We start from the raw sequence: 26003 nt of genomic DNA on the forward strand, positions 1-26003 counted from the left end.
TTTCAAAATAGACGTGGCCTCTCACATGTGTGCTTACTTTCATGCAAATGGAAAAAGCATATAAAGGTTTCTTTATAGCCCCCTAAGGGTATTCTTGGTACCGAAAGTGGGTACGCTCCAAACATTCACATGCAAACACTTCTGAAAGGATGCTCACATCCAGGCTTACTTCAGAAGGCGCCGTACTTTCATGTAAAGGTATCTTTATCCCAGCAGGCTGGATGGTCGTCTTCATTCACCCCCTTTGTTTCGTATTTAGGCTCGATGTAAAGCACAGAAACGGAGGGATGTATGAGGTTTCAATACATTTATTGTATAAAAATCAACGTGGATCAATAAAAACAAACTCTAAATGGTATACTACAACAAGCAATCCCATAGATGTTTTATCAGCAAGGTCAAGGTGGGAAAAAGACTTATTAGTCGAAACGCGTTGGAGCATGTGAGGATTTGAGGTACCACTCCAATCATCCCCATCAGCAGGAATACGGTGAGACACCCCGGGTTAACATCTTTTTTCCCACCTTTTGACCTTGCTGATAAAACATCTATGGGATTGCTTGTTGTGGTATACCATTTAGAGTTTGTTTTTATTGATCCACGTTGATTTTTATACAATAAATGTATTGAAACCTCATACATCCCTCCGTTTCTGTGCTTTACATCGAGCCTAAATACGAAACAAAGGGTGTGAATGAGGACGACCATCCAGCCTGCTGGGATAAAGATACCTTTACATGAAAGTACGGCGCCTTCTGAAGTAAGCCTGGATGTGAGCATCCTTTCAGAAGTGTTTGCATGTGAATGTTTGGAGCGTACCCACTTTCGGTACCAAGAATACCCTTAGGGGGCTATAAAGAAACCTTTATAGGCTTTTTCCATTTGCATGAAAGTAAGCACACATGTGAGAGGCCACGTCTATTTTGAAACACCAGGGTGAACCCATACGGATATCTTCACATCTTTCCACCACACCATAGTCCATAGAGTCCGGGGAGAAGTCACCATCACTCTGAACTATCTGCATTGGGAGAAATTCCCTTTTTGAACTCTTGTGCACAATTTGTGTTTTCTCCGCATATAACATCGTTTGAGGGAGAAGAACTTACCGGACGAGGGACTTTTTTCAAGAACAGCGAAGGATTCTCTCCCCCAAAAAACTTTGTACTTTGACCCCACGGTGTAACACCATCATCATCCACACGTTGCGCCCACAGCAGGTTCTATCCAATTTTTCTTTTTATGTATTTAATCTGGTTTCAGTATATAACCTGAGTGTGTAAATACAGACTTCAGGATCGCCTCCTGCTTTTTATCAGCAGGTTCCTTCAAGGTGGCCGTATCCTAAGACGGCAGTGCCACCTTTTGACAAACGTGTGAGCGCCTTATCCACCCTAAGGGATATCTCCCAACGTGACCTATCCTCTGGCGGGAAAGGGTACGCCATCAGTAACTTTTTAGAAATTACCAGTTTCTTATCGGGGGAAACCACGCTTCTTTACACACTTCATTCATTCATCTGATGGGGGAACAAAACAGTGGCTGTTTTTTCTCCCCAAAAATAAAACCCCTTTTATGTGGTACTTGGGTTCATGTCAGAAAATGCGTAACACATTTTTCATTGCCGAGATCATGTAACGGATGTTCCTAGTGGATTGTGTATATGTCTAAACCTCGTCGACACTGGAGTCAGACTCCGTGTCGACATCTGTGTCTGCCATCTGAGGTAACGGACGTTGTTTGAGCCCCTGATGGCCTTTGAGACGCCTGGGCAGACGCGGGCTGAGAAGCCGGCTGTCCCACCGCTGTTATGTCATCCAGCCTTTTATGTAAGGAGTTGACACTGTCGGTTAATACCTTCCACCTATCCATCCACTCTGGTGTCGGCCCCACAGGGGGCGACATCCCATTTATCGGCCTCTGCTCCGCCTCCACGTAACCTTCCTCATCCAACATGTCGACACAGCTGTACCGACACACCGCACACACACAGGGAATGCTCTGACTGAGGACAGGACCCCACAAAGTCCTTTGGGGAGACCGAGAGAGAGTATGCCAGAACACACCAGAGCGCTATATAATGCAGGGATTAACACTATAACTGAGTGATTTTTCCCCAAATAGCTGCTTGTATACATATATTGCGCCTAAATTTAGTGCCCCCCCTCTCTTTTTAACCCTTTGAGCCTGAAAACTACAGGGGAGAGCCTGGGGAGCTGTCTTCCAGCTGCACTGAGAAGAGAAAATGGCGCCAGTGTGCTGAGGGAGAAGCCCCGCCCCCTTTTCGGCTGACTTTCTCCCGCTTTTTCTGTGATACTGGCAGGGGTAATTTTACATCTATATAGCCTCTGGGACTATATATGATGTATATTTTGCCAGCCAAGGTGTTATTTATTGCCCTCAGGGCGCCCCCCCCCCCAGCGCCCTGCACCCATCAGTGACCGAAGTGTGAGGTGTACATGAGGAGCAATGGCGCACAGCTGCAGTGCTGTGCGCTACCTTGGTGAAGACCGAAGTCTTCTGCCGCCGATTTTCCGGACCTTCTTCGTGCTTCTGGCTCTGTAAGGGGGACGGCGGCGCGGCTCCGGGAACGAACACCAAGGTCGGGTCCTGCGGTCGATCCCTCTGGAGCTAATGGTGTCCAGTAGCCTAAGAAGCCCAAACTACCACCTGTTAGGTAGGTTCGCTTCTTCTCCCCTTAGTCCCTCGCTGCAGTTGCCAGCAGATCTCACTGAAAATAAAAAACCTAAATATACTTTCTTTCTAGGTGCTCAGGAGAGCCCCTAGTGTGCATCCAGCTCGGCAGGGCACAAGAATCTAACTGAGGTCTGGAGGAGGGTCTTAGTGGGAGGAGCCAGTGCACACCAGGTAGTCCTAAAGCTTTCTTTAGTTGTGCCCAGTCTCCTGCGGAGCCGCTAATCCCCATGGTCCTTACGGAGTCCCAGCATCCACTTAGGACGTTAGAGAAATAAAGGTGACTGAAGGTGTTTAGGTACTGTACATGAGGAAAGATGGTGGCGGCCAGGTGATGCCGGGGATTAAAGAAAAGGAATTCACACGTGAGATTGATTAAATACAAAACTGACATGCACTGCAGAATAGCGTCCCCTGCCTTACAGTGACCTGTGCGGTGGCACCACCCTAGTTATGGCCCTGCCTCACTGCCATTCTACTCTGCTCCTGTTCAGTGTATTGGAGCACAGGCAAGCTGCAGTGTTTGTGAATTCTAAAAAGTCCTGGCAGTCTGAATAATCATTCTTCAGGGCCCAAAACAGAACAGTGTGGAGGTTTGTCCAATGTGCTCTTTGTATCATTAGAAGAAATTATACCCACATACAGAAGACCTATTGGATGAAGTGGTGATGGCTTTGAGATGATTATGATCACAGAGTGTCTGAAAGTCTGATTGATCACAAGATATAAAAAACGGTGTATGCTCAGAATGTTGACACTGACAGAATGCATACAGCCAATGTTAGGGTTAGGCTGCAGTCAGGATTAGACTCACAATAAACACAAAAAAAGAACAGTAGTCACTTTCAGAATGTGAACATTTGAGGTGTCGACATTCTGAATGTCAACTTTTTGTACCAAACCCCGTGAAACAGAATTATTCCTCCTGAGTATTAGAATATTGCCAAAATCAATGGGGTAAATTCAATTCATCACGATGTGATGCCCAACGAGATGATCTCTTCTCGCACCCCACCGGGGGTGCAAGCAGAAATCAGACAAAAGTACTGGCACAATACTGTTTTCTGTCCTTAGCCGTCAGAAACAGCATCTCACCAGGCACTTAAGTCAGAGAATGCCCGTTCTCGTGACTAAACACCCTGTTTAGTCCGCGAGAACTGACCTTCTCCGAAATAAAGGAGCAGACCAGATGGGCCAAGTAGTTCTTATCTGCCGTAAAACTCTATAATAGCGCGCTGAATTGAATGGCACTGGGAGCCCCGCTATTCAATCCACGCTGAATTGAATTGACCCCAATGTATTTCATCCTTCCACAGGTCCTGTAATCTCTACTTTCATGCTTCAGTTTTCAAACTGCAGTCAGCAATTTTGTGGGCTGAAGCAATATTCATGAGCATGCAACCTAAAGAGCCTGTGTCTTATGGCAATCTGTTCATGTAGTGTCACTGTGGCTCTTGGTTTTAGGGAATGTAATATAGGCTGCATTATTAAAATATAACGGCCACTGTTTTTTGCTGACAAGAACACTTTAGGCACTATTCATTTAATAATACCCCTTTCAGACAGAAAATGAAATTACCGGGTGAAGCAGTTCCACCCGGTAATTTCATGAAACACACTGGTCCTTTTTCTGTGTGAAAGGGTCGACCCGGGTTGAAATTCCCGGGACTTCGACCCTGGAATTTACCAGGGTCGGAGATACGGGAATTTTGACACGGGTTGACCCTTTCACACAGACAAAATACCCGTGTTGATCTGCAAATTACCTGGTCGAAATTATCGACCCGGTAATTTGCATGTCTGTATGAAAGTGGGGGACAGGCAGATCCCGGCAAAATGACACGGCATTGAAATGCCAGGTAATTGCAGGGACTTTCAGACTTTTCTGTCTGAAAGTGGTATTACTATGCAAGTCGTATTCTTAATATACATAGCATTAAAATTTTAAATAACTTGCTTAGGTCAACGTCTGTTTGTACTTGGGATCCTATTAGCATTTTGTCGATCTTGTATTATTATGGGTTGTGGTCCCAACTGCAAAGCTGTCCAGTGTGTACTGGCACTATGTTTAATAATAAATTATTATTATTATTATTATTATGATGATGATGATGAATAATAAGATAGCATAAGGAAGTTCCCTTTTGCCAAAGCAGCCTTTATATGCATAAAAGATATGAACCTGAAACTGAAAAGGCTTTTCCCATAGAGCATATACAACACTGATGGGGAACCGGACACATTTCAGGGGTCACATTGGGCTAGCCCCTAACCTTCAAAAGGGCAACAAATAACCCTTTTCAATAATGTAGTTAAAATAATACATTTAAATTAAAGAAAGACACAACATAACGCATTTTAAACAAATGTTACAAGCTAACCAACCTGACAAGCTGGAATGGGCTGGCGCTGCAAGTGTAGGTTCGGAGGCCACATGCAGTTCTAGGACTGACTATTGTCCATCATTGAACAAAACAAATGCTAATATTGTTTAGTGTTTTCTGGATTTGTTTAGTATTTTAGCTTGCACATGGCCTTATGTAACTAATTAAATACCAAGATAATAATTATGTTTTGTTTTTAGCAATGTCGCCCAGTACTAAATTGCCAATTTAGCTTATATCTATTGCCTGTGAATACAACACACAGCTGCTCTCTGGGTTCAAGCGTACCAAACATAGAGTTCACAGTGTTACAGTGTCATATACAGGAGTAACTTGTCTGGAAACAAATCAATATATCAATACTAACAATGTATTTATTTGGAGGTCACAGGGGAGAATGTACACCCCCAGGATTGGACTGCCACGCATAGCTACAGGGGAAATCCCTGGTGGGCCCCGCTGCCTGTGGGCCCACAGCCACGTCTAGGTATCAGGAACCAGACTCTGCACTTGAATTATAAATTACCAGTTAGAAGCCTGTGAAAATGACGAACACCAGTGCCGCACTATGGGGGGTGGAGTTGCGCTACATACAGAGGAGCTGCCAGGTTTCTGGAAGTCCTGATGCTAGGAGTCGGGGCTCTGTCATGATGAGGGTGTAGCATTGGCCTTTTATAGATATACACTGCACAAAAAAATAAAGGGAACACTTAAACAACACAATGTAACTCCAAGTCAATCACACTTCTGTGAAATCAAACTGTCCACTTAGGAAGCAACACTGATTGACAATCAATTTCACATGCTGTTGTGCAAATGGAATAGACAACAGGTGGAAATTATAGGCAATTAGCAAGACACCCCCAATAAAGGCATTGTTCTGCAGGTGGTGACCACAGACCACTTCTCAGTTCCTATGCTTTCTGGCTGATGTTTTGGTCACTTTTGAAAGCTGGCGGTGCTTTCACTCTAGTGGTAGCATGAGACAGAGTCTACAACCCACACAAGTGGCTCAGGTAGTGCAGCTCATCCAGGATGGCACATCAATGCGAGCTGTGGCAAGAAGGTTTGCTGTGTCTGTCAGCGTAGTGTCCAGAGCATGGAGGCGCTACCAGGAGACAGGCCAGTACATCAGGAGACGTGGAGGAGGCCGTAGGAGGGCAACAACCCAGCAGCAGGACCGCTACCTCCGCCTTTGTGCAAGGAGGAACAGGAGGAGCAGTGCCAGAGCCCTGCAAAATGACCTCCAGCAAGCCACAAATGTGCATGTCTCTACTCAAACGATCAGAAACAGACTACATGAGGGTGGTATGAGGGCCCGACGTCCACAGGTGGGGGCTGTGCTTACAGCCCAACACCGTGCAGGACCTTTGGCATTTGCCAGAGAACACCAAGATTGGCAAATTCGCCACTGGCGCCCTGTGCTCTTCACAGATGAAAGCAGGTTCTCACTGAGCACATGTGACAGACATGACAGAGTCTGGAGACGCCAAGGAGAACGTTCTGCTGCTTGCAACATCCTCCAGCATGACCGGTTTGGCAGTGGGTCAGTAATGGTGTGGGGTGGCATTTCTTTGGGGGGGCCGCAAAGCCCTCCATGTGCTCGCCAGAGGTAGCCTGACTGCCATTAGGTACCGAGATGAGATCCTCAGACCCCTTGTGAGACCATATGCTGGTGCGGTTGGCCCTGGGTTCCTCCTAATGCAAGACAATGCTAGACCTCATGTGGCTGGAGTGTGTCAGCAGTTCCTGCAAGACGAAGGCATTGATGCTATGGACTGGCCCGCCCGTTCCCCAGACCTGAATCCAATTGAGCACATCTAGGACATCATGTCTCGCTCCATCCACCAACGCCACGTTGCACCACAGACTGTCCAGGAGTTGGCGGATGCTTTAGTCCAGGTCTGGGAGGAGATCCCTCAGGAGACCATCTGCCACCTCATCAGGAGCATGCCCAGGCGTTGTAGGGAGGTCATACAGGCACGTGGAGGCCACACACACTACTGAGCCTCATTTTGACTTGTTTTAAAGGACATTACATCAAAGTTGGATCAGCCTGTAGTGTGTTTTTCCACTTTAATTTTGAGTGTGACTCCAAATCCAGACCTCCATGGGTTAATAAATTTGATTTCCATTGATCATTTTTGTGTGATTTTGTTGTCAGCACATTCAACTATGTAAAGAACAAAGTATTTAATAAGACTATTTCATTCATTCAGATCTAGGATGTGTTATTTTAGTGTTCCCTTTATTTTTTTGAGCAGTGTATAAATGCTGTATATCTGTAATGGGCAGGCTATAATGATGTTGCATTATATGCACCAGTACTGGCATTTGTAAGCTCACCAGTCTGGGAATAGAGAACACCAGTAGCCACCAGCAGCTGGCAGGAGGGGTCTGGTAATGGCCTGTGCGGTATGTGGGATGGGTGAGCACAGTACCCTGGCTCTCCGCCAGCAAGCTGTATATATAAAGCAGATTAGCGGATTATCTGCCTCCTTCTCACCCACATCATCTGTAGCCTCCTCCTTCTCCCAGTCACCACACTGCTCACCCAACACAAAAGTCTCACGCCTTCCTGGCGGACTGATTCCCTTCCCCCCCCCCCCCCCCCCCCCACCGGTAAGTGGCCACGCATGTGCCTCTGCTCTGAGTGCTGCGAGACCATCTGATGGTTCCTGCATCCGTTTCCTGGTTACTGCTGCTACTAGTTGGCAAGTCCCGGTATGGCAAGTAACCTGGGGTTGCAGCATAGTATAAGGAGGAGGGTGTGCAGAGTATGCGGTATATTGCGGCAGCAGTATACTGTATGGAGGGGGGTGCCCTGTATATAGGGGGCACTATATGGAGGGGTATGGGTTATATAAAGGATAGAAAATCCAGTACATTTTGAATATGAAAAGTTGCTATTAATGGTAACTGCCACACCAAAAACCTACCCCTACCCCCACTCTCTCACCCCAGCACCCTCTCTCCATAATCAGCAAGTGTGAAACAGACAGATCATTAGTTTTAACTAGGTGATTCATCGTGCCCTACGAGCGCTCTTCACACCATCGTAAGGGGCTATGCCTCCTTGACCCTTGCACGCTCTTGTGGCATGCAATATTTGTATTATATGAAGTATTACCTCCAATCATAATTGTGCGAGTGGTAAAATATTGCACGGACAAAAGGCGTGCAATGGTTAAGGGGTCGCAGCCCCTTGCAACGGCGTGAACAGCGCACGCAGGACCTGATGAATTACCTAGTAGGTGCTGTGGTTGGGGGAGTGGCGGGTGCGGGGGGAGACGCAGATGGGTGAGGGGGTCCAGGGGTGCTGCGGGTGGGAGAGAGGTGGATGTGGGGGTGCCGCGAGTGGGGCAGGGGCTGGTGCATAGGTGCCTCGGGTGGGGGATGGGCGTGTGCGTGGGTTCCACGGGTGGGGGTCCGGAGCCACCAAGGGAGTGCCGCGGATGGGGGTCCAGAGCCACCGCAGGTGGGGGAGGGGCAGGTGCAGGGGTGCTGCCTGCGGGTGGGGGAGGGGGTCCGGAGCCACCACGGGTGGTGGAGGGGGGGTGTGGGGGTACCGCGGATGGGGCCCGGAGGTACTGCGAGTAGGGGAGAGGCGGGTAATGCTTCTCCTCCTGGAGGCAGCTAAGCTGTTGTCCTCCCTTTGGCAGTGGCTCTTGTCCTCCCTTTGGCAGTGGCTCTCCCGGAGACTCGCACAGCAGCCAAGCAGTCAGTCACTATTGTTAGCGCCGGTGTCCCAACGCACCGCATTACAAGGAAGAAGATGCACTCAAACTACAGCTCCCAGCAGGCCTTAGCACCGGAATGCTTCGGCGCTAAGGGCTGCTGGGAGGTGTAGTTTATTTAGTGCGTGTACTTCCCTGTAATGCGGAGCGTTGAGACACCGGTGCTAACAATAGTGACTGGCTGGCAGAACTGACTGACTCGCTGAAACAATGTAAAAGGTAAGAGTGCTGTGCAGTGCCAGTGACACTGCACACACACTGTACTGCACAGCACTGTCAACTTTTACATTGATTCAGCGTCCAGACACTACCCTCCGCGTTATCACCCACTCTTTCCGTTACATTAGCCATCTCAGGGCTTCCAGGCCGGCAGCCCAGGTGCTGTGATGCAGAGTCAGGGCCTCTGGGGTTCTAATCACGGCTGTGGTGGGGAGGCACTTCTGTGACATCATATGCAGAGGAGGCATGCAGTGCAGGGAGGGCTATGAAAGCCTTCCGCTGCACCGCTTTCATACACATCTATGCCGGTGGCTGCATCAGCTTTTGTTCCACCTGCACCGCGGCTAGGGAGTGGGGATTGTTGAAGCTGGAGGGGGCAGGCGGACTGGCAGCAGGACATAGGATGCTGCATTAAAAGGATTTTTTTTCCCTATCTACAGCGCAGAGACTTGCTGCAGATGCAGTGGCACACCCTCCAACTGTACCTTTTTGGCAGGTACAGTTCCTTTTTTTTGTGGTCTGTACCGATTTTTGGCTCTCCAAACTTCCATTGAAAGTATAGGAAAAGGGGCGTTGCCATGCCACTGTACCCGTGCCACGCCCCCTTTTTGAATTTGTACCAATTTTTATGTGTAAATTGTTGGAGGGTATGTTGCTGCAGATGCAGTGGGCCTATTTTGGGGTGTGGACCTGGAGCTGCAGCTCCATCAGCCCCATTGTTAATCCTGCTCTGGGAACACACAGCAGCCAAAGGTCAGAGCCTCCCATTGGATGTAACCTGTGTGGGAGGGCGCTTTTCACCCAATCAGCTGTGGACTGGGTGTGATAGACCTGCTGCTAACCCAATGAGAGCTCCTAGCCACGCCCAGTGTTATCCACACAGTCACAGAGTGACAGATCTGGGCAATTATATAGGAGATTACTTAGCAGCAGTAACAACTCCCTGCATAATCACTTTCACTTTCATTTGATCTGCGTGGCGGCCTCTAGTTTTATTATATAGGATACATATGTAACATTATACTACACAGGACTATGGTGTTTTCACTACAATGTTTTGCTGCTATTAAGCTGGTATATTAGCATGCGTGCACAAGCAAAATTTACTAAATATATTTATAAATGGACCCAGACCATGCACTCTCCAATGGTTAGCCACACCAGCTCTGTACTGTGGCCACGCCCATAAGAATGGACTCCTACCACTGCATTCGACCAGTGGGCCCTTCATGACCCAGTCCGCCAATACACACCAATAAATTACTCATCTTAATTATTCTTTCTAAAATACAAGTGCCCCTTTTTACCTCTGTGCATCAGAATTCAAAAGAAGTTCTACAATTATAAGACTAAATGCACATAATTACACTTAAGTACCATTTTATTAGTTTACAAATAGTAATGGGCCCAAAATGTGAATGGATGTGTATAAACCAATTCTATTTAAGGTGAGGCGAGAAAAAATCTCAATATCACAGCTGATAAAACGAGACCTGGTTCTTGAGCACTGTGGATGGTTAGAGGACACAGATCACAGAACATTTAATACGTCCATATTCTAGTCTGTTTTTACATGATCATGTTCTCAAGAGCTGCTATGCAGAACCACCATTAGAAAACAGACTATTGCACATTTTAAGTTAGGTTTCTAAAATAAGAATTTACTTACCGATAATTCTATTTCTCGGAGTCCGTAGTGGATGCTGGGGTTCCTGAAAGGACCATGGGGATAGCGGCTCCGCAGGAGACAGGGCACAAAAGTAAAGCTTTCCGATCAGGTGGTGTGCACTGGCTCCTCCCCCTATGACCCTCCTCCAAGCCAGTTAGGTACTGTGCCCGGACGAGCGTACACAATAAGGGAGGAATTTTGAATCCCGGGTAAGACTCATACCAGCCACACCAATCACACCGTACAACTTGTGATCAAAACCAGTTAACAGTATGATAACAGAGGAGCCTCTGAAAAATGGCTTCTTAACAATAACCCGAATTAGTTAACAATAACTATGTACAATTATTGCAGATAATCCGCACTTGGGATGGGCGCCCAGCATCCACTACGGACTCCGAGAAATAGAATTATCGGTAAGTAAATTCTTATTTTCTCTATCGTCCTAGTGGATGCTGGGGTTCCTGAAAGGACCATGGGGATTATACCAAAGCTCCCAAACGGGCGGGAGAGTGCGGATGACTCTGCAGCACCGAATGAGAGAACTCCAGGTCCTCCTTAGCCAGAGTATCAAATTTGTAAAATTTTACAAACGTGTTCTCCCCTGACCACGTAGCTGCTCGGCAAAGTTGTAATGCCGAGACCCCTCGGGCAGCCGCCCAAGATGAGCCCACCTTCCTTGTGGAGTGGGCCTTTACAGATTTAGGCTGTGGCAGGCCTGCCACAGAATGTGCAAGTTGGATTGTGCTACAGATCCAACGAGCAATCGTCTGCTTAGACGCAGGAGCACCCATCTTGTTGGGTGCATACAATATAAACAACGAGTCAGATTTTCTGACTCCAGCTGTCCTTGCAATATATATTTTTAATGCTCTGACAACGTCCAGTAACTTGGAGTCCTCCAAGTCACTTGTAGCCGCAGGCACTACAATAGGCTGGTTCAGATGAAATGCTGACACCACCTTAGGGAGAAAATGCGGACGAGTCCGCAGTTCTGCCCTGTCCGAATGGAAAATCAGATATGGGCTTTTGTAAGATAAAGCTGCCAGTTCTGACACTCTCCTGGCCGAAGCCAGGGCTAGTAACATGGTCACTTTCCATGTGAGATATTTTAAATCCACCTTTTTTAGTGGTTCAAACCAATGAGATTTTAGAAATTCCAAAACCACATTGAGATCCCACGGTGCCACTGGAGGCACCACAGGAGGCTGTATATGCAGCACTCCCTTAACAAAAGTCTGGACTTCAGGAACTGAAGCCAATTCTTTTTGAAAGAAAATCGACAGGGCCGAAATTTGAACCTTAATAGATCCCAATTTGAGACCCATAGACAATCCTGATTGCAGGAAATGTAGGAATCGACCCAGTTGAAATTCCTCCGTCGGAGCACTCCGATCCTCGCACCACGCAACATATCTTCGCCAAATGCGGTGATAGTGTTGCACGGTTACTTCCTTCCTTGCTTTAATCAAAGTAGGAATGACTTCTTCCGGCATGCCTTTTTCCTTTAGGATCCGGCGTTCAACCGCCATGCCGTCAAACGCAGCCGCGGTAAGTCTTGAAACAGACAGGGACCCTGCTGAAGCAAGTCCCTCCTTAGAGGTAGAGGCCACGGATCTTCCGTGATCATCTCTTGAAGTTCCGGGTACCAAGTCCTTCTTGGCCAATCCGGAACCACTAGTATCGTTCTTACGCCTCTTTGCCGTATAATTCTCAATACTTTTGGTATGAGAGGCAGAGGAGGAAACACATACACCGACTGGTACACCCAAGGCGTTACCAGCGCGTCCACAGCTATTGCCTGCGGATCTCTTGACCTGGCGCAATACCTGTCCAGTTTTTTGTTGAGGCGAGACGCCATCATGTCCACCATTGGTCTTTCCCAACGGGTTACCAGCATGTGGAAGACTTCCGGATGAAGTCCCCACTCTCCCGGGTGAAGGTCGTGTCTGCTGAGGAAGTCTGCTTCCCAGTTGTCCACTCCCGGGATGAACACTGCTGACAGTGCTATCACATGATTCTCTGCCCAGCGAAGAATCCTTGCAGCTTCTGCCATTGCACTCCTGCTTCTTGTGCCGCCCTGTCTGTTCACATGGGCGACTGCCGTGATGTTGTCCGACTGGATCAACACCGGTTTTCCTTGAAGCAGAGGTTCTGCCTGGCTTAGAGCATTGTAGATTGCTCTTAGTTCCAGAATGTTTATGTGAAGAGACGTTTCCAGGCTCGTCCACACTCCCTGGAAGTTTCTTCCTTGTGTGACTGCTCCCCAGCCTCTCAGGCTGGCGTCCGTGGTCACCAGGATCCAATCCTGTATGCCGAATCTGCGGCCCTCCAATAGATGAGCACTCTGCAACCACCACAGAAGAGATACCCTTGTCCTTGGAGACAGGGTTATCCGCTGGTGCATCTGAAGATGCGACCCTGACCATTTGTCTAACAGATCCCTCTGGAAAATTCGTGCATGGAATCTGCCGAATGGAATTGCTTCGTAAGAAGCCACCATTTTTCCCAGGACTCTTGTGCATTGATGTACAGACACCTTTCCTGGTTTTAGGAGGTTCCTGACAAGCTCGGACAACTCCTTGGCTTTTTCCTCCGGGAGAAAAACCTTTTTCTGAACCGTGTCCAGAATCATCCCTAGGAACAGCAGACGAGTTGTCGGCATTAACTGGGATTTTGGAATATTCAGAATCCAGCCGTGCTGTTTTAGCATTTCTTGAGACAGTGCTAATCCCCTCTCTAGCTGTTCTCTGGACCTTGCCCTTATTAGGAGATCGTCCAAGTATGGGATAATTAATACGCCTTTTCTTCGAAGAAGAATCATCATCTCGGCCATTACCTTTGTAAAGACCCGAGGTGCCGTGGACAATCCGAACGGCAGCGTCTGAAACTGATAGTGACAGTTTTGTACAACGAACCTGAGGTACCCCTGGTGTGAGGGGTAAATTGGAACGTGGAGGTACGCATCCTTGATGTCCAAGGACACCATAAAGTCCCCTTCTTCCAGGTTCGCTATCACTGCTCTGAGTGACTCCATTTTGAACTTGAACTTCTTTATGTACAGGTTCAAGGACTTCAGATTTAGAATAGGTCTTACCGAGCCGTCCGGCTTCGGTACCACAAATAGAGTGGAATAATACCCCTTTCCCTGTTGTAGAAGAGGTACCTTGACTATCACCTGCTGAGAGTACAGCTTGTGAATGGCTTCCAAAACCGTCTCCCTTTCGGAGGGGGACGTTGGTAAAGCAGACTTCAGGAAACGGCGAGGCGGATCTGTCTCTAGTTCCAACCTGTACCCCTGAGATATTATCTGCAGGATCCAGGGATCTACCTGCGAGTGAGCCCACTGCGCGCTGAAATGCTTGAGACGACCGCCCACCGCCCCCGAGTCCGCTTGAGAAGCCCCAGCGTCATGCTGAGGCTTTTGTAGAAGCGGGGGAGGGCTTCTGTTCCTGGGAAGGAGCTGCCTGTTGGTGTCTCTTCCCCCTTCCTCTGCCTCGTGGCAGATATGAATATCCCTTTGCTCTCTTGTTTTTAAAGGAACGAAAGGACTGCGGTTGAAAAGTCGGTGTCTTTTTCTGTTGGGGAGTAGCTTGAGGTAAAAAGGTGGATTTCCCGGCTGTAGCCGTGGCCACCAAATCTGATAGACCGACTCCAAATAACTCCTCCCCTTTATACGGCAAAACTTCCATATGCCGTTTTGAGTCCGCATCGCCTGACCACTGTCGCGTCCATAAACTTCTTCTGGCCGAAATGGACATAGCACTTACCCGTGATGCCAGTGTGCAGATATCCCTCTGTGCATCACGCATATAAAGAAATGCATCCTTTATTTGCTCTAAAGACAGTAAAACATTGTCCCTATCCAGGGTATCAATATTTTCAATCAGGGACTCTGACCAAACTACTCCAGCACTGCACATCCAGGCTGACGCTATAGCTGGTCGTAGTATAACACGTGTTTATACTTTTTTGGATATTTTCCATCCTCCTATCTGTTGGATCTTTAAGTGCGGCCGTCTCAGGAGAGGGTAACGCCACTTGTTTAGATAAGCGTGTGAGCGCCTTATCCACCCTAGGAGGTGTTTCCCAGCGCGCCCTAACCTCTGACGGGAAAGGGTATAAAGCTAATAACTTCTTTGAAATTAGCATCTTTTTATCGGGGGCAACCCACGCTTCATCACATACATCATTTAGTTCTTCTGATTCAGGAAAAACTATAGGTAGTTTTTTCACACCCCACATAATACCCTGTTTAGTGGTACCAGTAGTATCAGCTAAATGTAACGCCTCCTTCATTGCCAAAATCATATAACGTGTGGCCCTACTGGAAAATACGGTTGATTCGTCACCGTCGCCACTGGAATCAGTGCCTGTGTCTGGGTCTGTGTCGACCGACTGAGGCAAAGGGCGTTTTACAGCCCCTGACGGTGTTTGAGGCGCCTGGACAGGCACTAACTGATTATCCGGCCGTCTCATGTCGACAAACGACTGCTTTAGCGTGTTGACACTATCCCGTAATTCCATAAATAAAGGCATCCATTCTGGTGTCGACCCCCTAGGAGGTGACATCCCCATATTTGGCAATTGCTCCGCCTCCACACCAATATCGTCCTCATACATGTCGACACACACGTACCGACACACAGCAGACACACAGGGAATGCTCTTAACGAAGACAGGACCCCACTAGCCCTTTGGGGAGACAGAGGGAGAGTTTGCCAGCACACACCAAAAGCGCTATATATGACAGGGATAGCCTTATAATAAGTGCTCCCTGTATAGCTGCTTTTATAATATAATTTTTGCCACTATTTTGCCCCCCCTCTCTTGTTTTACCCTGTTTCTGTAGTGCAGTGCAGGGGAGAGACCTGGGAGCCGTCCTGACCAGCGGAGCTGTGTAAGGAAAATGGCGCTGTGTGCTGAGGAGATAGGCCCCGCCCCTTTTCCGGCGGGCTCGTCTCCCGCTCTTTAGTGTATTCTGGCAGGGGTTAAATATCTCCATATAGCCCCGGAGGCTATATGTGAGGTATTTTTTAGCCAAATAGGTTTTCATTTGCCTCCCAGGGCGCTCCCCTCCCAGCGCCCTGCACCCTCAGTGACTGCCGTGTGAAGTGTGCTGAGAGGAAAATGGCGCACAGCTGCAGTGCTGTGCGCTACCTTTAGAAGACTGAGGAGTCTTCTGCCGCCGATTCTGGACCTCTTCATGTTTCAGCATCTGCAAGGGGGCCGGCGGCGAGGCTCCGGTGACCATCCAGGCTGTACCTGTGATCGTCCCTCTGGAGCTGATGTCCAGTAGCCAAGAAGCCAATCCATCCTGCACGCAGGTGAGTTCACTTCTTCTCCCCTAAGTCCCTCGTTGCAGTGATCCTGTTGCCAGCAGGACTCACTGTAAAATAAAAAACCTAAGCTAAACTTTCTCTAAGCAGCTCTTTAGGAGAGCCACCTAGATTGCACCCTTCTCGGCCGGGCACAAAAATCTAACTGGCTTGGAGGAGGGTCATAGGGGGAGGAGCCAGTGCACACCACCTGATCGGAAAGCTTTACTTTTGTGCCCTGTCTCCTGCGGAGCCGCTATCCCCATGGTCCTTTCAGGAACCCCAGCATCCACTAGGACGATAGAGAAAAATAACATGCAGTAAATATAGAACTACTCATTACACCACAGAGCGGTGAAGACACGCAAAATTTTTCACACAGAGCAAGGAAAACATTAGTTCTGCAAGTTAGCAAGTGGCTAATAGGTACAGTAACCTAAAAATGCATCCTTTTGGAGGGGGAGGGGGGGGGGGGAGGATGACAGTATATATGTATTGATTCTAGAGACGCAAATCTCAAATCTGCAGTAAGTTCTATCCCAGAAAGCTCTATAGAATTATTTGTAGCTCTACTGATAAATACAGCGTGCTTTCATGGAGCAAGTTCATTTGTAAATAATGAACAGGAATGTGATTTATCTAAGCTCTGACCTATTTTCCCCACAACATACTGCAGAAGCATCTTCCTCCCATGTTGCAGAATGTCTTCAGTCTCACTACTGCCCACTAACAAGCCCTGAGCTACAAGATTCCTTTCTGTCTCTTCCTGACATAGCAATCATCAGCACAGCACCTATGCACCATGAGAACATTTCTGCTATTCTGCATTCCAAAGAACGATAGTCTTAATTGAAATAGATTTTCTATATTAATAGTTACTTGCTTCCATATAATGAAATGCATTTTGACAAGTTATCCACTCACTGTATATTCAGACTATGCAATAAAGTGACATTAAGGTACATATTCAATTCTATCAACTCCAGTCCATCACTGATCATTAGAGACAAACATTCAGAGTATGTGATGAATTACCTCTTGCGGAAAGTTTTTTGGTGTTGATAATTTTTGCTGCGTACTCCTGTCCTGAGGTAATTTTCATGCATCTTCTCACCACAGAGAAGGCTCCCCTGTAAAGCAATGACATGGCTATTAATGGTAATTAAAGGCTTCCTTCAGTGTACAACATTTTTGGTCTGATAACACAGAGGAGTCCCCAACACTAGGCACCATATCAGAGTTTTAATGAGACACTGTTATAAATGAGTAAATACATTACAGGTTCCGTCTGACATTTACAAATCTATCTCACAGAAACAGGACAACTGTTCCACCAATGGGCAATGTGTTACACAGTTTCAATTTTTAGTATCTTAAAATAAGATTTTAAACCTACCGGTAAATCTTTTTCTCCTAGTCCATAGAGGATACTGGGGACTCCGTAAGGACCATGGGGTATAGACGTCTCCGCAGGAGACATGGGCACTGTAAAGACTTTAGAATGGGTGTGCACTGGCTCCTCCCTCTATGCCCCTCCTCCAGACCTCAGTTAGGACTGTGCCCAGAGGAGACTGACAGTACGAGGAAAGGATTTTTGTTAATCTAAGGGCAAGATACATACCAGCCCACACCATACATACCGTACAACATGGAATGAACCAAACCAGTTAACAGTATGAACCAAACAGCATCAGCCAAAGACTGATCTCAACTGTAACATAACCCTTATGTCAGCAACAACTATACACAAGCCTTGCAGAATTTGTCCGCACCGGGACGGGCGCCCAGCATCCTCTACGGACTGGGAGAAAAAGATTTACTGGTAGGTTTAAAATCTTATTTTCTCTTACGTCCTAGAGGATGCTGGGGACTCCGTAAGGACCATGGGGATTATACCAAAGCTCCAGACCGGGCGGGAGAGTGCGGATTACTCTGCAGCACCGATTTAGCAAACATGAGGTCCTCATCAGCCAGGGTATCAAACTTGTAGAAATTTGCAAAGGTGTTTGAACCCGACCAAGTAGCTGCTCGGCAAAGCTGAGACACCTCGGGCAGTTGACCAAGAAGAGCCCACCTTCCTAGTGGAATGGGCCTTTAGCGAATTTGGTAACGGCAATCCAGCCGTAGCATGAGCCTGCTGAATCATATTACAGATCCAGCGAGCAATAGTCTGCCTTGAAGCAGGAGCGCCAACCTCGTTGGCTGCATACAGGACAAACAGTGCCTCTGTTGTCCTAACTCTAGCCGTCCAGGCTACATAAATTTTTAAGGCCCTGACTACCTCAAGGGACTTGGAATCCTCCAAGTCACCCGTAGCCACAGGCACCACAATAGGTTGGTTCATATGAAACGACGAAACCACCTAAGGTAGAAACTGAGGGCGAGTTCTTAACTCCGCCCGATCCACATGGAAAATCAGATAGGGGCTCTTGTGAGACAAAGCCGCCAATTCGGACACCTGCCTTGCAGATGCCAAGGCCAACAACATGACTACTTTGCAAGTGAGAAATTTTAAGTCAACCGTTTGAAGAGGTTCAAACCAGTGTGATTTAAGGAGCTGTAACACCACGTTAAGGTCCCACAGTGCCACTGGGGGCACAAAAGGTGGTTGGATGTGCAGCACTCCCTTTACAAAAGTCTGGTCTTTTGGGAGAGAAGCCAATTCCTTCTGAAAGAAAATAGATAAGGCCGAAATCTGCACCTTGATGGAGCCTAACTTGAGGCCCATATCCACTCCTGTCTGCAGGAAGTGGAGAAAACGACCCAGCTCAAAATCCTCCGTAGGAGCATTCTTGGCTTCACACCAATATACATATTTTCCCCAGATACGCTGATAATGCTTCGCCGCTACTTCCTTCCTAGCCTTGATCAGAGTAGGGATGACTTCCCCCGGAATACATTTCCTAGCTAGGATTTGGTGTTCAACCGCCATGCCGTCAAACGCAACCGCGGTAAGTCTTGGAACACACAGGGCCCTGTTGCAACAGGTCCTCCCTGGGAGGAAGAGGCCACGGATCTTCTGAGCATTTCCTGAAGATCTGAATACCAGGCCCTTCGAGGCCAATCTGGGACAATGAGAATTGTCTGCACTCTTGTTTTTCTCATGATTCTCAATACTTTTGAGATGAGTGGAAGTGGGATAAACACATAGACCGACTGAAACACCCACGGTGTCACTAGGGCGTCCACCGCCACTGCCTGAGGGTCTCTCGACCTGGAACAATACTTCCGAAGCTTCTTGTTGAGCCGTGACGCCATCATGTCTATTTGAGGAAGTCCCCAATGACTTGTTACCTCTGCAAAGACCTCTTGATGAAGCCCGCACTCTACTGGATGGAGATCGTGTCTGCTGAGGAAGTCTGCTTCCCAGTTGTCTACTCCCGGAAAGAAGACTGCTGACAGAGCACTTACATGATTTTCCGCCCAGCGAAGAATCCTGGTGGCTTCTGCCATTGCTGCTCTGCACCTTGTCCCGCCCTGGCGGTTTACATGCGCCACGGCTGTGACGTTGTCTGACTGAATCAGAACGGGTAGGTTGCGAAGAAGATTCCCCGCTAGTAGTAGGCCGTTGTATATGGCCCTTAACTTCAGCACATTGATCTGAAGCCACCACAAGAGAGATACCCTGGCCCTGGGGGACAGGCTTATCCTCCGATGCATTTGTAGATGGGACCCTGACCACTTGTCCAGAAGGTCCCACTGAAAAGTTCTCGCATGGAACCTGCGGAACGGAACGGCCTCATAGGCCGCCACCATCTTTCCCAATAATCAAGTGCATTGATGAACTGCCACTCTTTTTGGTTTTAGCATGTCCTTGACCATGTTCTGGAGTTCCTGAGCTTTTTCCATTGGGAGAAAAACCCTCTTTTATTTTATTTTTTTATGTGTCCAGAACCATGCTCAAAAATGACAGCCGAGTTGTCGGAACCAACTGCGACTTTGGTAGATTTAGAATCCAGCCGTGTTGTTGTAGTACTCTCAGGGAGAGCGCCACGCTTTTTAGCAACTGATCTCTTGATCTTGCCTTTATCAGGAGATCGTCCAAGTATGGGATAATTGTGACTCCTTGCTTGCGCAGGAGCACCATCATTTCCGCCATTACCTTGGTGAAAATTCTCGGGGCCGTGGAAAACCCAAACGGCAACGTCTGAAACTGGTAATGACAATCCTGTACAGCGAATCTCAAGTACGCCTGATGAGGCGGATATATGGGGACATGAAGGTATGCATCCTTTATGTCCAGCGACACCATAAAATTCCCCCCTTCCAGGCTGGAGATCACTGCCCGGAGAGATTCCATCTTGAATTTGAACCTTTTTCCAATTTCAGTCCAGGGATTTTAGTTCCAGAATTGGTCCGACCGAACCATCCGGCTTCGGAACCACAAATAGGGTTGAATAAAACCCTTTCGCCTGTTGCACTAGGGGAACCTTGATAATCATCTGCTGTTGACACAGCTTTTGTATGGCAGCTGAAACTATTTCCCTCTCTGGGGGGGGGGGGGGGGGGAAGCTGGCCAGGCAGATTTGAAAAATCGGCGTGGAGGCACATCTTCGTTCGTACTCCAGTTTGCAGCCATGGGATATTACATCGACCACCCAAGGATCCAAGTCCGACTGAACCCAGACTTGGCTGAAGAGCCGAAGACGTGCCCCCACCGCTGCGGACTCAAGCAGCGGAGCCCCAGCGTCATGCTGTGGATTTTGTAGAGGCCGGGGAGGACTTTTGTTCCTGGGAACTAGCCGTAGCTGGAGTTCTTTTCCCTCTACCTCTACCTCTGGCGAGGAAGGAAGAGCCCCGACCCTTTTTGAACTTATGCGCCTTAAAGGACTGCATCTGGTATTGAGGTGTTTTCATTTGCAGTGGGGGAACTTAAGGCAAAAAAGAAGACTTACCCGCGGTAGCCGTGGAAACCAGATCCGCGGGGCCGTACCCAAATAATACTTCACCTTTGTAAGGCAAAGCCTCCATATGTCTCTTTGAATCCGCATCACCTGTCCATTGACGGGTCCACATGGACCTTCTAGCAGAAACTGCCATGGCATTGGCTCTTGAACCCCACAGCCCAATATCTCTCGCAGCCTCTCTCATATATAAGGCTGTGTCCTTAATGTGACCCAAGGTCAACAAAATACTATCTTTATCTAGGGTGTCTATGTCAGATGACAAGTTATCTGCCCCCGCTGCAATAGCGGTATCCACTTATTCTGACGCCACTGCCGGTCTGAGCAGGGCACCCGTAGTCGCATAAATTGATTTTAAGGTAGTTTCCTGTCTGCGATCCGCAGGATCCTTGAGGGCTGCCGCATCCGGGGACGGTAGTGCAACCTTCTTGGACAAGCGCGTCAAGACCTTGTCCACCGTGGGCGAGGATTTCCACCGTAACCTGTCCTTCGCGGGAAAAGGATACGCTATAATAATTCTCTTGGGAACCTGCAGTCTCTTGTCAGGAGTTTCCCAAACCTTTTCAAATAAAGCGTTCAGCTCATGAGATGGGGGAAACGTTACCTCAGGTTTCTTTTCCTTAAACATGCAGACCCTCGTGTCCGGGACGGGATCCGGATTGAAAGTCGACAGTAACTAGGTCGACAGGGTCTTTAGGTCAACATGTTCTAGGTCGACAGGTCAAAAGGTCGACATGAGTTTTTCACAATTTTTTTCTTTTTTTTAACCTTTTCATACTTAACGATCCACGTGGACTACGATTGGACCGGTAATCTGTGCCGTGCGAAGCGGTAGCGGAGCGAAGCGAGCCATGCGAGGGGACGCGGTGCACTAATTGGGGTTCCCGGTCACTCTACGAAGAAAACGACACCAAAATAACATTAAAAACTCATGTCGACCTTTTGACCTGTCGACCTAGAACATGTCGACCTAAAGCCCCTGTCGACCTAGACACCCTGTCGACTTAGTTACTGTCGACCAATAGTGGTCGACCTAGACATTGTCGACCTAGTTACTGTCGACTTTCAATATCACACCCACAAGTCTTCCGCTTCAGACATGTCGACACACACGTACTGACACCCCCACACACACTGGGATAACTGAAATATGGGGACTGACCCACAATAAGGCCCTTTGGAGAGACAGAGAGAGAGTATGCCAGCACACACCCAGCGCCACAATATACTGAAAACAAAAGTCCCTGTCTAAATAGCGCTTATAACATATAATATTTGCACCAAAGAATGTGCCCCCCCCCCCTTCGTTTTTGCCCCCTGTTACTGTGAGCAGCAGGGGAGAGTCCGGGAGCAGATTCTCTGCAGCATGCTGTGGAGAAAATGGCGCTGGTTAGTGCTGGAGGACCAAGCCCCACCCCCTCGACGGCGGGCTTCGGTCCCGCTCATATCTTTATACTGGCGGGGGTTTTATAACATACTGCCCCTGCAGTATCTTAACTTGCTGCCAGATTAAATTGAGGTGTTTATTGCTGCCCAGGGCGGCCCCCCTGCGCCCTGCACCCATGCTGTGCCTGTGTGTGTGTGTGGGAGCAATGGCGCGCAGCGTTATCTCAGTGAAGATCTGAAGTCTTCTGCCGCCTTTGAAGTCTTCTTTCTTCTTATACTCACCCGGCTTCTATCTTCCGGCTCTGTGAGGAGGACGGCGGCGCGGCACCAGGATGAACGTCGAGGGTGAGACCTGCGTTCCGACCCTCTGGAGCTAATGGTGTCCAGTAGCCTAAGAAGCAGAGCCTATCATTTAAGTAGGTCTGCTTCTCTCCCCTCAGTCCCACGAAGCAGGGAGCCTGTTGCCAGCAGTGCTCCCTGAAAATAAAAAACCTAACAAAAGTATTTTCAGAGAAACTCAAGAGAGCTCCCCTGCAGTGCATCCAGTCTCCACTGGGCACAGGAACTAACTGAGGTCTGGAGGAGGGGCATAGAGGGAGGAGCCAGTGCACACCCATTCTAAACTCTTTACAGTGCCCATGTCTCCTGCGGAGCCGTCTATACCCCATGGTCCTTACGGAGTCCCCAGCATCCTCTAGGACGTAAGAGAAATTAAAGACAGAAAATATGGAGAATAAGACCAACTCCAGGAGCATTTGCTTTGGCTAAATACTATTTTGGTCGCTTTCTTGTCTTGAGATACTGTACATGGAAATGTACACCAATTATTCAACACCCACTCTACTCTCACCTACAAAATGCCTTCTGATCAATTACCTGACCGAATTACAGTCACAAGCTCTCTCACACTCATATAACACATTTAAGCAATTAAACACACACTTAAAAAGTAAGAGTTATCCCATTTAATATGGGACTTGTTACATCACATACTCCATTTTATTGTATGGTTACAGAGATTAGGTAACCTGGAAACGCATAAAATAACTTAAAAATGGCTGATACTCTACAATAATTGCATGACCGATTCTAACTACTGTCCAAAACCTAAAGCAATAGAATTATGTTTAGAAGGCAGAACACAGATCTATTTAGCTACACCGAATGGCGGTCAATATTACTGCAATTTATATTGAAGTATCTGGCTGTAGTTTTTTTTTTTGCGTCAAATAAAAGAAGATAATGCAAGTGATTTGTAAAAGGAACACATAGGATCACACAATACAGTACACATTAATGTAATATATGGAGAAAACATGTGGAAACCATTACAATATTCATATGGGGATTTACACCAGTTAGTTGTGAACAAAATTCTAGTACAGGTTAAGTATCCCTTATCCAAAATGCTTGGGACCAGAGGTATTTTGGATATCGGATGTTTCCGTATTTTGGAATAATTGCATATCATAATGATATCATGGTGATGGGACCTAAATCTAAGCACAGAATGCATTTATGTTACATATACACCTTATACACGCAGCCTGAAGGTAATTTTAGCCAATATTTTTTATAACTTTGTGCATTAAATAAAGTGTGTACATTCACACAATTCATTTATGTTTCATATACACCTTATACACACAGCCTAAAGGTCATTTAATACAATATTTTTAATAACTGTGTATTAAACAAAGGTTGTGTACATTGAGCCATCAAAAAACAAAGGTTTCACTATTTCACTCTCACTCAAAAAGTCTGTATTCCGGAATATTCCGTATTTCGGAATATTTGGATATGGGATACTCAACCTGTACTGTCATCTGATTCTTACGATGAGCACTTATTGTAACTTAACATTCTACACAACAGCACAGCTCAATAGGGTGGCTCAAAATTGATTTAAGGAGGCTCAAACTGGGAAATGTAAGATATTCTAAAAACCAAATGCTTGATAAGATCATTTTGGATTGAGAGACAATCTTGTTAGCTGCCAGCTCCAAGTGTTGTGGAAATATTTCTGATCAGACAAGTGCTCCCTTAGAACTTACACTGCAGGTGTACAGGCACATTGCGATTGGTTGATTTGTGTAAAAGATAGTACAATTGCAGAAGTAAGAAAGTGATATAGTGACTCTGGCATTACAATAATACCCCTTTTACACCGTCAGCTTCTAATACGGGTTATTGAACATGAGCGTGCATATCCCGTTTTGCGGTGTAAATGGTCCCAGTTGGAATAATCAGGGTCGATTGACCCGGTATTTCCACCCGGGTAGCTTGCAGGGTTGAACACGGGTTCAACCCGGCAAGCTGTGCCGTGTAAACGGGAGCCGGGTCACATCGACAAGGCTCCCGTTCACAGTGAATTGACAGGCCGCGCTTGGAGATCATGTGATCTCCAAACGCCACCCCGTCGCGTCACTGGCAACGTCACAAACCCGGCAATATACTGGGTTGGAGACAGCAGTGGGATAAGGGGCTGAGGCGGGGCGCAGCCGGGTAGCACCCATGTCAGACTCCCGGCTGCGACCTGCCTCTGTTGGTGTAAAAGCGGTATAACTGATGCAAGATGCAGAAGCAGAAAACTGCAGTTTCCAGAGGTTTGGCCGCTTACCACATATGCACCAAGCCTCAGAATGTAATAAATTCCAGGACTTGGATGCGGTGGACAAAGCCATTTTCAGATGGCGTTGTCCTGTAGAAGCCTATGGGCTTCTATTGCATCTCTCCGCTGAGAGGTATCCAACCGGATCCCTCCGAGCACCACCCGTGGCATGTGTCTCATCCGATGCATGCACAGACAGGACTCCAGGTCCTAAACCATGGAAGTCCTATCATCACAAAGGACAGCTCTTACCGCAATAGCTGTCCTTTGTGATTTTCTTCATGAATACATCGTTAGTAAATACAGATATGCGTAGAGTGGGACTAATATCGAGCTGAAAGTAAAGCAAAAAAAAAAAAAAGGCAACACTGCACCTTGGAAAAAATAAGAATTTACTCACCGGTAATTCTATTTCTCGTAGTCCGTAGTGGATGCTGGGAACTCCGAAAGGACCATGGGGAATAGCGGGCTCCGAAGGAGGCTGGGCACTCTAGAAAGATTTAGGACTACCTGGTGTGCACTGGCTCCTCCCACCATGACCCTCCTCCAAGCCTCAGTTAGGACACTGTGCCCGGACGAGCGTACACAATAAGGAAGGATTTTGAATCCCGGGTAAGACTCATACCAGCCACACCAATCACACCGTACAACTCGTGATATGAATCCCAGTTAACAGTATGAAACAACTGAGCCTCTCAACAGATGGCTCAACAATAACCCGATTTAGTTAACAATAACTATGTACAAGTATTGCAGATAAACCGCACTTGGGATGGGCGCCCAGCATCCACTACGGACTACGAGAAATAGAATTACCGGTGAGTAAATTCTTATTTTCTCTAACGTCCTAGTGGATGCTGGGAACTCCGAAAGGACCATGGGGATTATACCAAAGCTCCCAAACGGGCGGGAGAGTGCGGATGACTCTGCAGCACCGAATGAGAGAACTCCAGGTCCTCCTCAGCCAGGGTATCAAATTTGTAGAATTTTGCAAACGTGTTTGCCCCTGACCAAGTAGCTGCTCGGCAAAGTTGTAAAGCCGAGACCCCTCGGGCAGCCGCCCAAGATGAGCCCACCTTCC

General features: G+C 47.5%; 1 protein-coding gene across 27 annotated transcripts in view; it reads right to left on the reverse strand.

Moving 5' to 3' along the window:
• CAMK2D (calcium/calmodulin dependent protein kinase II delta) overlaps positions 1-26003 on the reverse strand; it is a 430831-nt gene that overhangs the window by 389387 nt on the left and 15441 nt on the right. For all 27 annotated transcript variants that reach the window (XM_063920185.1, XM_063920183.1, XM_063920188.1 and 24 more), the window contains exon 2: positions 17057-17151. In XM_063920185.1, coding sequence (XP_063776255.1) covers positions 17057-17151 — 95 coding nt within the window. The remainder of the gene's footprint in view (positions 1-17056; positions 17152-26003) is intronic.

The sequence above is a fragment of the Pseudophryne corroboree genome, chromosome 1 (assembly GCF_028390025.1).
Source record: "Pseudophryne corroboree isolate aPseCor3 chromosome 1, aPseCor3.hap2, whole genome shotgun sequence".
Taxonomy (NCBI): domain Eukaryota; kingdom Metazoa; phylum Chordata; class Amphibia; order Anura; family Myobatrachidae; genus Pseudophryne; species Pseudophryne corroboree.